General features: G+C 57.6%; 2 protein-coding genes across 3 annotated transcripts in view; both read left to right on the forward strand.

Annotated features, from left to right (window-relative positions):
• The window catches only part of CORO1C (coronin 1C), a 58,875-nt gene extending 57,598 nt beyond the window's left edge, over positions 1–1,277 (forward strand). For both annotated transcript variants that reach the window (XM_009560464.2, XM_009560463.2), the window contains exons 10-11: positions 6–251; positions 738–1,277. In XM_009560464.2, the coding sequence (XP_009558759.2) occupies positions 6–251; positions 738–857 (366 nt within the window). In that variant the 3' untranslated portion in view covers positions 858–1,277. The remainder of the gene's footprint in view (positions 1–5; positions 252–737) is intronic.
• A 3,110-nt stretch (positions 1,278–4,387) lies between these two features.
• Positions 4,388–8,155, forward strand: SELPLG (selectin P ligand). The gene is made up of 3 exons (XM_054082684.1): positions 4,388–4,758; positions 4,932–5,194; positions 6,043–8,155. The coding sequence occupies exons 2-3, from the start codon at positions 4,936–4,938 to the stop codon at positions 7,068–7,070; spliced, it is 1,287 nt and encodes a 428-aa protein (XP_053938659.1). The 5' UTR covers positions 4,388–4,758; positions 4,932–4,935; the 3' UTR covers positions 7,071–8,155.
• The last annotated feature ends 3,316 nt before the right edge of the window (positions 8,156–11,471 follow it).

Here is an 11,471-nt window from a genome sequence, read left to right on the forward strand (position 1 = left end):
TGCAGTCGGACCTCTTCCAGGATGACCTGTACCCTGATACGGCTGGCCCAGAAGCAGCTCTGGAAGCAGAGGAGTGGTTTGAGGGGAAGAATGCTGATCCCCTTCTCATCTCCTTGAAGCACGGGTACATTCCAGGCAAGAACAGGGATCTGAAGGTGGTCAAGAAGAACATACTGGACAACAAGCCTGCCGCAAACAAGAAAAGCGATCTCATAAATGCTCCAAAGAAAGCAGCTGATGCCTCAAACCCCGTGAGTAAATTCACAAGCTTTTGGGATAGTGGCCTGAAATATGACTACCAGGGCTTTGCATCTTCAGAAGTAGTCATAGCAAAGTTCAGGCATGTCTGGTAGCTGTTCAAGGCCAGGTTGGATGGGGCTTTGAGCAACCTGTTCCAGCGTAAGGTGTCCCTGGCCATGGCAGGGGGGTTGGAACTGGATGATTTTTAGGGTCCCTTCCAACCCAAACCATTCTATGATTCTGTGAAGCGATGGCTGTCAGTCAGGTAGGTCCTTACACGCTGTTAAAGAGCAGATATTGGCCCAGTATGTCCTTCAGGCTTGCACTGCTGCCTCTGCCAGTGCTGGTCCATGCCCTGAGCATCACAAACCACCCTCACCTTGGGCACACCCACAGCTTGTGAAAATCCAGTTTCAAGGAGCCCCTTGCTTTGAAAGCTCCCATCTGCAGAGCATATCCTGCCAGCTCTCCTGACCGGTACACATCTTGTCTTGCAGCAAAACGAAGCCAAATTGGATGAGATTTTGAAAGAGCTGAAATCTATAAAAGACATGATCACCAACCAAGACGAGCGCATTTCCAAGCTGGAGCAGCAGATGGCAAAGATCGCGGACTGAGCGGGGCGAGCGCTGGCCCTGCCGCCAGCCCAGGCACATTCCAGTTACCCAGTTCGGCAAGCAGCAACGTGCAGCATTCCAGTACGAGCTTTCCTGTTCTCCTAAATTCACGTCAACGAGAGCCGATGATTAAAAGCCAAGCTTTTTAGTGAAACATTTTTTTTTTCCTGATGTTTTAATGAATTTCTGTGACTGTGTCAAACAAGTCAAAAAGAATAAGTGCTACTTTTACAGTCTTTTTTTTTTTTTTTCCAGATGTTACGAATTCTTGAAAACAAATCCATTCTGACTTTCAATGTTGTGCCCAAATATCTTTTTCTAGATGTAGGGACCAATGCCACATTTGTTCTTAACCATTTTTTAAAGTTGCCAAAAAAACACAACAAAAAAAAAAAGTTGCTTTTTATTTTTCTTATTTGCCACTTTGCAGTATTTGTGTTTGGAATGGAAAGGGACAGCACTATGTGTGTGCGTGTGTGTGCGCGCGTGGTGGGTGTTTATACTGTGCAGAGAACAAAACCGAAGCTATTTTGTATAAATCTTCCATTTCAAACAATCAGAGCGGTTTCCTTTGCGGTGTGACCGAGGCTGCTGCTGGGACCCCTTCGAGATTGTCCAAGCTGCCTTTCCTGCCTCCCTAAACCCATTGTCTGACAGTTTAAAACCTGAAAATAGTTCTGAATGAGGCAATTCATGCCATAAAAAGCCTCTCCTCCTTTTCCACCCTGCAGAACGTTTAAACTCGCATCATGTTTGCCCTTTTTAGAACAGTCCCATAGTTTGGATTCTTCTACCCATGTCCAGACGGGGATGTTTGATTTGCCTATTGTTTTATTTTAAGGCAGAATATGGTTTTTCACGTGTATCCATGGAGTGCAAGAAATGTTTTGACCTTTCTCCATGGCGTACAGAGTTCAAGTTGTGCTGTGAGAGCTGCAGGACCTCCATGGTCACCAGGGTCTCCGGGGTGTCCCCTGCAACCCTGCACCTCGCTGTAAATACTCGTTCAGAGCTGCTCCACCGCGCCCTTTGGCTTCAAGAAGCTTTTAAAAAACCTTGTGAGCTTTGCAGTTCTCTGCCCCCTCACGTTAGTGCTGGTGGTAGAAATTCAGACTCTGCTTCCAAAGCAGCGTTAGCTGTCGATAGGTGACTTTATCATCACGGTTCTCCAGAAACAAAATTCCAGTGTTATTTTTTACAGGTTTTTTTCCCCTCTTCCCCATCATTCCGGCCTCCCCATGCTGGAAAACTCTGCAGGAAATTCCTTGTTCCTGGATCAGATGAGTGACCTCCACCCCCAGTCCTCACCTGCACTCCCAGGCCTTTGCAGAGGTACTGGGGAGGGTGGTTTCCATCCCAGTTTGAAGAACTCGTTTCTCACCTGATCCTCAAGGAGAGACCCTGTGAGCATTCTGGGCTCTCACCAGCTCCTTGTGGAATTCCTTGGATGCCTCAGCTCCACAGAGCCTTGCTGGGGTGGGGTCTCCCCTGTGAGGAGGTGTCTGGATCAGGGATGGAATCCACCTCCAAGCTCTCCCTGGGTCCGTGCCACCCCTGCTGGCTGGATTGGTGCTTCCCAGCCAGCTATCCCCTCAGTGCCAGGACAGCGGTGACCCAACGGTGAATCCAAAGGGGAGCAGAGGCTGTCAGGTGTCCGCTAGCTGTGGGTTGAGGAGCCTCCCTGCCTCTCCCAGCTGAGAATCGATCCCTCACTGTATCCCCACCTGCGTGCACGTTTGTGTGCTTGGGAACCGCCGCACCAGAGCAGCCTCCCTCTGCCCAGGGCATCCCCGGCGGGGCTGCGTGTCCCTTCGTTCAGGCTGAAGTCATCTTTTTATTATTTTCCCCATTAGGTTAGCTAGAAATCCTCAAATTCTCCATTTTTTTCCAGTGTTTGCATGTTCAGAACTTACAGCTTAAGGATTCTCACTTCTGGAGGGGATGTGTGTGCGGGAAGGTCAAACCACACCATCAGGAAAGCCAGGTGACGTAGCTGGAGAGGCTTGGGAACGGGACAGGAAAAGCCAGAGGACGTATTATATTTGCATAGCATGAAAGCTTCATAAAAAGTGGGTTTTCTTTGTTTTAAGTGGCAAGCACAGGAGGAGGGATGAGCATCCCCTGCCCTGCGACTGCTGATGCTGGATTCACAGTCCAAACGCTCCGGGTTATTTGAATGTTTGGTGCTGTTTTGTATTGCAGTAAATGGCTGAGATGATGTGTATTTTAATTATAATTTTCTTTTTTTTTTTTTTTTGTTTTTTGAAGACAAACCCAACCGGAATGCTCCCCCAAACGGTGATCTCTGTGTTGATTTGTATGTGTGACTTCAGGGTTGTGTGCTCGGGGACCTTTTGTTGTTTCGAATTGGAGGGACATAAGTTTTCTGAGACGCTGGATTGCAATGCCCAGAGATCGAGGTGTGGTAGACGGTCCAGGAGGGCGGAGGAAAGGCCGCCCTGGTTCTTAGTTTATAGCCTGTATTTTATTTAAATGAACTGATGCCTAGCCAGGCTCAACCGGAGTCAGTGCCTGAAGCTTTTTGTAGCCGTGATATCCCAGAAGAGAACCAGCGAAGTCCTGAAAGATGCGCTCTTATAGAGCGGCCATAGTATCTGTCCAAATATTTGCTTCCATTTTCAAAAGATAAAAAGTCATTGATTATAAACTTCCTCTGGTTTGCTTTTTCTTTGACTCTCTGCATCCTGCACCCCTTAGCACCTGCTCCTCAAGTTTTATCCATAACCAGGTTATTAAATGATGGCATCGCCCTTACCCACAGCGATAGAAACCCACAGGGTTGTAGCTGAGAGGGTTCTGTGCTCTGGGAGCCTCTGCTCTGTCCCAGGAGAGCCAGGGCCCATCCCCGAGGTCACGCGTGGACTCACCAGTGCTTCCCCTGCAAGTGAACCCATGAGCTTGGTTGGATGTGGTGGGACTCGATGGCGCGGATGTGCTGGGGGTTCCCAGGGCAGCTGGGACTGGCTTGTGATCTCTGGAAGGAGCAGCACCAGCTGGGGGCTGCCTTGGGGGGACTGTTCTGCTCTTTCTCACCTGAAATCTGTTTCAAGGGTACAGAAAACACTGAAATGGGAAAGAAAACCCAGGTGGGAAATGGCATCACTGTCCCAGTCCAAGTTTGAGAGCCTCTCCAGGGCTGCAGTGCTTCACCCTGCATTTCACAACCACCTTCGTCTGCCTCCAGTACACCCCAACCCCCACGCAACCCCAAAGGCTCGGGATGGGATGGGGATGCTCTCAGAGAGGCGATGCTCCCTACCCCCCCATGCACGCCCTGGACCAGTCCCAGGGGATGCTCATCCCTCTGCCCTGCAGCAGCTGCTCCTGCAGACTTGAGCCCTATTTTCTGTGTGTGTTTTCCCAGGAGGGATCCTCTTCCGGCGCCGACGGCCAGGAGATAACAAGAAGGGATGGGGTGAATCCAGCCTGCAGTGTGGGAGGTTCATGATCCTTCCACGGGGGAGGAAAGCAGAGGCGGTGAGGCTGTTTATGGCCCTGAGCATCAGCCGTAGGGTGTTTGCTGCGGATGTGCTCTTGCAGCACCCTTCCTGCGGCTGCACCTCCCGCCTGCTGCCGTGCCGGGCCTTGCGGTCAGGGTGGGGTATTTTCATGCAGTGCGATGCAACGTGGCCAGGATGACACCGAGCATCTCCCAAGAGCTCCTCAGCAGCAGGCTGCGTCCTGGGGACAAGGGTGCCCAAAGAGGGGCCTTGGCACGAGGGCTCTGCAAATGCATTGAGCCAGACCCTCATTCTTCTCCTCCTCTTCTTCCTCCTTGCATGTGAAGGCTTCTTCCCAGGTCCATCTTGGGGCACCACGACCTGAACCCCAACCCGTTCACGCCCGCAGCGTGCCTGGGGGCTGGCAGCTCTGGCACCAGGTTTGCCGTCACTTCTGCTTTCGGGGCGGTGCGAGCCCTGGCACGCGGCTCGGCGGAGCTGCTGGTGGAGCCAAACTGGCCAGGAGGCTCCCAAAGGGCACTCGGCTCACCCAGAAAGGGGGAGAGCTCCCTGTTAAGGGTGCATCGCACATTCCATCCATCCTCGCTGGCAGGTGGATGCAGCCCTCCGCCCTCGGTGGCCCCACTCTTGGCGTGACGTCCTTCCAGGCTCTCCGAAACCACAGCCTCTCTTCCGTGCCCGCCTCTCCTTCCCCACCCGGGCAGGAGGTGCAGGCGGAGGGTGGACCGCGACAGCCATCAGATTTCAGCGGTTCCCTTGGGATGCTCTTGCGCCCCGGTGCTGGTGCAGCTGAGCCCTCGCCGGCGATGCCTGTTGGCGCAGCGGCTCAGCGTCCCCCGGCGTCCCCTGGCAGAGGTGAGCCTGGGCGCGGGGTGCTGGATTGGGGCTCCGCCCTGGGGATGCTCTAGGTGCAAAGGGGATGTTTTGAGTCCCCCTTGGGACATGCAGGAGTCCCTGGGGCAGGTAGGAGTCCCCAGGGCATGCTACGCTTCATGTAGGGTGTTGAGGAGGCAGGTGGGTGCTTTGGGGATGTAGGAGCCTCCTGGGGATGCTCAGTGCCGGGGAGCGGGCATTGGTAGGTGTTCGAATGCTGTTTGGCACAGGGTCATGGGGACCTTGTTGGCCTCCACCCACCAAAGCTGTTGGCAGGGATGGGTATTGGTGATCAGCAGATGTGATGGGAGATGGGTTTGGGGTGAGTTCGCTTCTCCTCCTGCTCCGGCACAGATGCAGAGGTGCATGGTGGCCTCAGCCCAGGAGCTGCGCATCAGCCTGGATGGTGGAGGGGGAAGACGGGCAGACCGGGGGGTTGATTGAAATGTGTCCAACATTGCCGCGGTTTCAATTCTGCATGAGGAGTCATCCAGTAACTGCTGGTCCCCCAGCAGCCATCTCCGTCTCGGCTCGTTTCCCATTTCCAGGCACTCAACTTCCTTTTCAAGGCGTTGTTCTTCACCGGAGCTGCCAGGGCTGAGCTCCCACAGGTGCAGGCAGCTCAGGTCCTCCGGCCGTGGTTGGAGGAGGTTGGTTTTCCCATCCTCTAATCCTTCAAACCACAGGGCTCCTCTCTGGGAGGGGAGGAGGATGCTTTCTTGATGTGCTTTCTCTCCTTATAGCCATTTCCAGCCTGGGCAGTGGAGCTCAGCATCCTCTCACAGGGACCGGGACCCTGATTTCATCTGTCCCCTCCGTTCCCCCTGCAGGTCCCATGGTGCCAGGCTGGGCTGTGCTGGTGATGCTGGTGCTGAGCATCCTGGGGGCGCGCGGGGCCGTGCCGCCACCGGAGCCGGGGCAGTACCGCGGTGTGCAGTGGGTCTGGGGGGCGGCTGGGGAGGTGCAGGCTGAGCCCCTGCTGCTCTCCCGCAGGAAGCGGGGTGACAGCGGGCAGCAGCCCAGTGCCACCACCATGCCCAGCAGCAATGACACCAATTCCCCCGAGCTCAACCTGCCGAGCTCCGCGCCACCACCGGCCCCCAGCACCAACGCCAGCCTCCACCGAGCGCCTGCAGTGCCGACCGCGGCCGATCTCCTGGACGAGACTGATGTCCCTGAACTGCTCGTGAGCTCTGCACCATCACCCACCACCAACGCCAGCCTGCACCGGGCACGTGCAGCACCAACCACAGCCGATCCCTGGGATGAGACTGATGGCCCCGACCTGCTGCTGGGCTCTACGACACCAATAGAGCCCGGAACACAGGCAGCGCCCCAGAACAGCGTCACCACTACCCTCACGCAGCTCATGTCGCTCAGTGAGGAGGGGACGGCGGCCAGCAGCGCAGCCAGCAGCTCCTCTGCAACCTCCCCACCTTTTGGTCCCACCACCACGGCTTACAAGGAAGTCAAGAAATCTGGATCTTCCCCAATGCCGACTCGTTCAGCCCCGTGGGACACAACACCAACGGGAACCACGACGACGCCGCCCTGGGACCCCAGCGGGCTGATGGGCAAGTGCCTGCTGGCCATCCTGCTGCTGGCGCTGGTGGCCGCCACCTTCATGGTGTGCACCGGGGTGCTGGGCGCACGGCTCTGGCGGCGGGCACGGACGGCACACCGCCGGCTCACCCACACCGAGATGGTCTGCATCTCCTCCCTGCTGCCCGACGGCGAGGTGGCCACCAACGGCCCCAAATCCGGCCCAGCCCGGCGGTCGAAGCCGCTGCTCGACGGCGGCTCCGAGTTTGATGGTGACAACCTGACTCTCAGCAGCTTCTTGCCAGAGCACTCCTGAGCCAAGGACAGGGTCCTGTGCCCCAGAGCTTTGGGGTGCTGGTGGCTGCCCCGTTCCCAGCGCTGCTGCGCGTGGAGCCGTGGGCAGGGGAACCCGCATCCGCTTGGGTCCCATTTTAACTTGGACTGGTGCGATGGGGAGCTGCTTTTCCCCGGCGCGAGCTCAGCCCTCAAGGCCAACCCCATTAAAGTGTTACTTGGACACGGTGGACTCTTCCCGGTGAGGATGGTGCCCAGCAGCCCCCTGGCTCCCTCCCCACTCCGCTGCCTGCCCACATCCCCCTGCTGAAATTTCACTTCTCCATCCTCCTCCCCAGCAGGAGACACAATCCCTGGGGCGGCGAAGCAGAAATGAAACCTGTGGCCACCCCTCAGGTGCAGCCAAAGCCTGGAGAGATGAGCACCACAGCCCCCAGGACCCCGTCCCCGCGTGGGGCTTTGGCCTCGTGCCGCGGCGTGGGAGCGGAAAGGGTGGTGGAGCTGAGGAGGAAATGCTGGGGGGGGGGATGAGGACAGGCGTGCTCGTGGCGTAACGTGTTCCTGCCCTGCGGTCACCCACAGCGAGGGGAGGAGATGCTTCTGAGACAGTCACCAGCCGTTGAGGTGGTCCTGTGCGCTGCTGGTGTGCCCAGGGCTCATCCCCAGTGAGCAAACGGTGGGTTTGAGCTCTCGGTCTCGTAGGGTGGTGTTGGCCAAGGCTGTTCCTGCCTGGTCGTGGCCGGGACTGGGAGGGACATGGAGAGCAGAGCCATGAGTGGCCATTGAGCGTCCCCCCATCCTGACTGGACCGGGAGGGTGAAGGGGGCTCAGATTTGCTCCCAGGTCCCACCTCACCCAGTGTGCGGATATCAGTTGTCCCTCAAACCACCAGCTCGACTCACGTGTGTGGATCCATGGGAGCTACCTGAGTGAACAGAAATGATCCAGGACTGTCCCTGCCCCGCCAGGCTCAGTGTCCCTATGTTCCCATCCCTGCCCTCGCCAGGCTCAGCATCCTTGTCTCTCCATCACCACTCCTCCTCTGGACAGGTTCAGCATCTCCACCTCTTCATCCCTATCTTTGCCCCGCCATAGTCAACGTCCCCATCTCTCCATTCCCACCCCTGTTCTGCCAGGTTCAGCATCTCCATCTCCCCATCCCTCTCCCACCAAGCTCAGCATCCTTATTTCTCCATCACCATTCCTCCTCTGGACAGGTTCAGCGTCTCCATCTCCCCATCACTGCCCCAGCAGGCTCAGCATCCCCATCCCCACGTTCCTATCCCCACACCTCCAGGCTGTTTACACCACCTTCGATGTTTGCAGCACGCGTTTGGGCAGCAAAGCATTTCAGACCATGCTCGAGGCATCGCTGTGCCGCCCTGTCCCGGAGATGAGCCACCTGGAAAGTCGCTTTCAGGGGTGACTGTCCCCCTGCGTGGGCTGCCAGCGCAGCGGCTCACCTGCACCCCAGCCACCCTGGCCCCAGCGCATGTTTACATTCACTCTGTGCTTCAGATATTTTCCATCTGGGGCTGAGCAGCCTCCCCAGTCCCTTTTCCTCCTGCAAACGTAAATGTTTACTGGTGAGTCAGCACGGGTGAGAGGATCTGCAGCCCTCAGTGGTGGCCGGTCCCTGGGTTGGACACCCCAGCTGTGAGGTACTGGGTGCTGCCACCCTGCTGTGCCCCCACCGTGTCCCCACGCAGCCACAGAGTGGGTGCCAGCACCCTGCTGTGCCAAAAAGCAGCTGTAGGAGCTCATGGCTCAACCGTGATGGGCACAAAGATTGATGTGCCTCTGGGATGTCAGGAATGGGAGCTGTAGGGACCACTGTCACTCCCAGCCCCACTTTGTTTCAGATGCTCCCATCATCCAGCATCATCCTGCAGCAGCTCATCCAGCCTCTGCCCCTGCTCCGGGTGAGGATGGGACTGGCGAGCCCGGAGAAGGTGGGTGGGTGTAGCTGGAGGGATTTCTCCTGCTCTCACCCAGCCCCATGCCTGGCGCTCTGGAGCAGGAGCCCAGCAAGGATAAACTTTTTTCCACTGTTGGAGCTTGAGCCAGCTGCCAGGAGCCAGGAATCGCCCTATTTGGCATCGTCAGCAGGTCCTGTCCGGCTGCCATCTCCCAGCTCACGGCAGAGGAATCCGCAGGAAGCCAGTGCAGTGTCACAGCAGGATCCTCGGCGTACACTGTCCTGTGATGCCTCTGCGTGGGTCAGCGGTCTGTGGGTGGCACAGGGCTGTGCACGATGGGCTGTGCATGGGCTGTGCGTGATGCTGTGTGTGATGCTGTGCATGGTGCTGTATGATGCTCTGCTTGATGCTGTGCATGGTGCTATGCATGGGTTGTGCGTGATGCTGTGCATGGGCTGTGCATGATGCAGTGCATGGTGCTGTGCATGGGCTGTTTGTGATGCTGTGCATGGTGCTGTGTGATGCTCTGCTTGATGCTCTGCTTGATGCTGTGCATGATGCTGTGCGTGGTGGTGTGCATGATGCTGTGCATGGGCTGTGTGATGCAGTGCGTGATGCTGTGCATGGGCTGTGCATGATGCTCTTCTTGATGCTCTGCTTGGTGCTGTGCATGATGCTGTGCGTGATGCTGTGCATGGGCTGTGCGTGATGCTGTGCACGATGTTGTGTGTGGTGCTGCGCATGGTGCTGTGCATGGGCTGTTTGTGATGCTCTGTGTGGGCTGTGCACGGTGCTGTGTGTGATGCTGCGCACGGTGCTGCGCATGATGCTGTGCATGGGCTGTGCGTGATGCTGTGCGTGATGCTGTGCATGGGCTGTGCGTGATGCTGTGTGCACCGTGGTCCAGCTCCGCAGGATTTGTCCCCCCATGTATTTCGCTGGCACAGCAAAGCACAGCCCAGAGGAGAAAATTACAAGCAGAGCAGGGCCGAAATGTCTCAAATTGCAGGTTGCTCGGGCTGGCCCTGCCGCGGAGCCAAGCCCTGCGGGTCCCCCACGTTCCAGCTGCCCCAAATTACAAAGCGGGGCTCGGGCGGCACAGCCCTGCCCAGCACCAGGGGCTGAGCCTCCCCGGCCGCAGGCAAAAACGGCATCGTAATGGGTGGTGTGCGCTGGCACCAGGGGGGCTGCCTGGCCCCACGCCTCCACCGCCCCGGGGACAACCCAGGGACCCCAGACGGGAGCGGTGAGGACCATGGATGAGGAGGGATGGGAATGTTGGACAAGGAGGGATGGGGGACCCAGGACAAGAAGGATGGTAATGCTAGTCAAGGAGTGATGGGGACCCAGGACAAGGAGGGATGGGGATGTTGGACAAGGAGGGATGAAGACCCAGGACAAGAAGGATGGGAATGCTAATTGAGAAGTGATGGGGTCCGTGGGTGGGGATTCTGGATAAGAAGGATGAGGATGCTGGTGAAGGAGTGAAGGGGACCTTGTCCAGGATGGGATAGGGACCTTGGCCAAGCGGGGATGGGGATGCTGGACAGGATGAGATGAGGATCCCAGCAAAGGAGGGATGGGGACCCTGGCCAGTTAGCAACTGGGAACTGCCCAGGGAGCTATGAGGACCTTGGCCAAGGAGGGATGAAGACCCTGGCTGGGAAAGGCACACAGAAGGCAATTGCAGCCTGGTTCTGGCTGGGCTGCAGCAGTGAGTCTGGATGCCACTGGCACTCCTCCAGGCTTGGCTCGGCAGCACAGCCACCCTCACCTTTTCCCCTTTCCCCTCTAAGATTTCAGTGCTGATCCCTTAAGGCCAGGAAAAGCCGCCCCAGCAGCTGCGCGGAGCCACCAGCTGCAGCCAGACGGACAGACCCGTTGTTTCTAGGAGCCACGACTACATTTCGTGACGCCAGGAGAAACCCAAATGGCACCAGTTCCTCACCAGCTTCCTAATGCCGGTGGCAATGGGAACAGGCAACCTTGCCCCCATCCCATGGTGGTCACAGTGCCCAAGTGCTGGCGATGACTTTTTTGGGGGATCTGGGTCCCTGGAGAGATGCGGGGGCGAATAGCGAGAGGATGAGGTCACCCCGTCAGGGCTGCAGCCTCTTGAGCAACTTCAGCCCAGGCGAAGGGGACGGCCGGGGTGGGCAGAGCGATGCCAGGCGATGTCCCTGGAGCCCCAGCCCAGTGCCCTGCGTCAGCCTGGGCGCTGCAGGGGTGATTTCTGCACCCCAAGGCAGAGGCGCCCACACAGGAGCATTTCCAGGCTGGGGAGCGCAGAAATGGGCTCCTGAAATCAAGATGAGGGGGATCTCAAGTGCTGTTTGCCCCCGTGCCACGTTGCCAGCCTCTAGTAACGCCAAGGCACTGAGCCCGACGCCCTCCCCGGCCCCTGGCATCGTGTGGCCTCGGTGGCCGAACCCCACCGGCTCCTGGCCGTGCCCGGCTGGGATGGCAGGGCTTGCAGGGCTCGGCACAGGGGGTGCAGCCCCCAG

The sequence above is a fragment of the Cuculus canorus genome, chromosome 17 (assembly GCF_017976375.1).
Source record: "Cuculus canorus isolate bCucCan1 chromosome 17, bCucCan1.pri, whole genome shotgun sequence".
Taxonomy (NCBI): Eukaryota; Metazoa; Chordata; class Aves; order Cuculiformes; family Cuculidae; genus Cuculus; species Cuculus canorus.

What these genes read in the sequence shown, in the direction of transcription:
- SELPLG (XM_054082684.1), top strand. Translation starts at nt 4,936, where the DNA reads ATGCAGCCCTCCGCCCTCGGTGGCCCCACTCTTGGCGTGACGTCCTTC. An exon ending in CCCGGCGTCCCCTGGCAGAG is followed by an intron (nt 5,195 to 6,042) that starts GTGAGCCTGGGC and finishes TTCCCCCTGCAG; the next exon opens with GTCCCATGGTGCCAGGCTGG.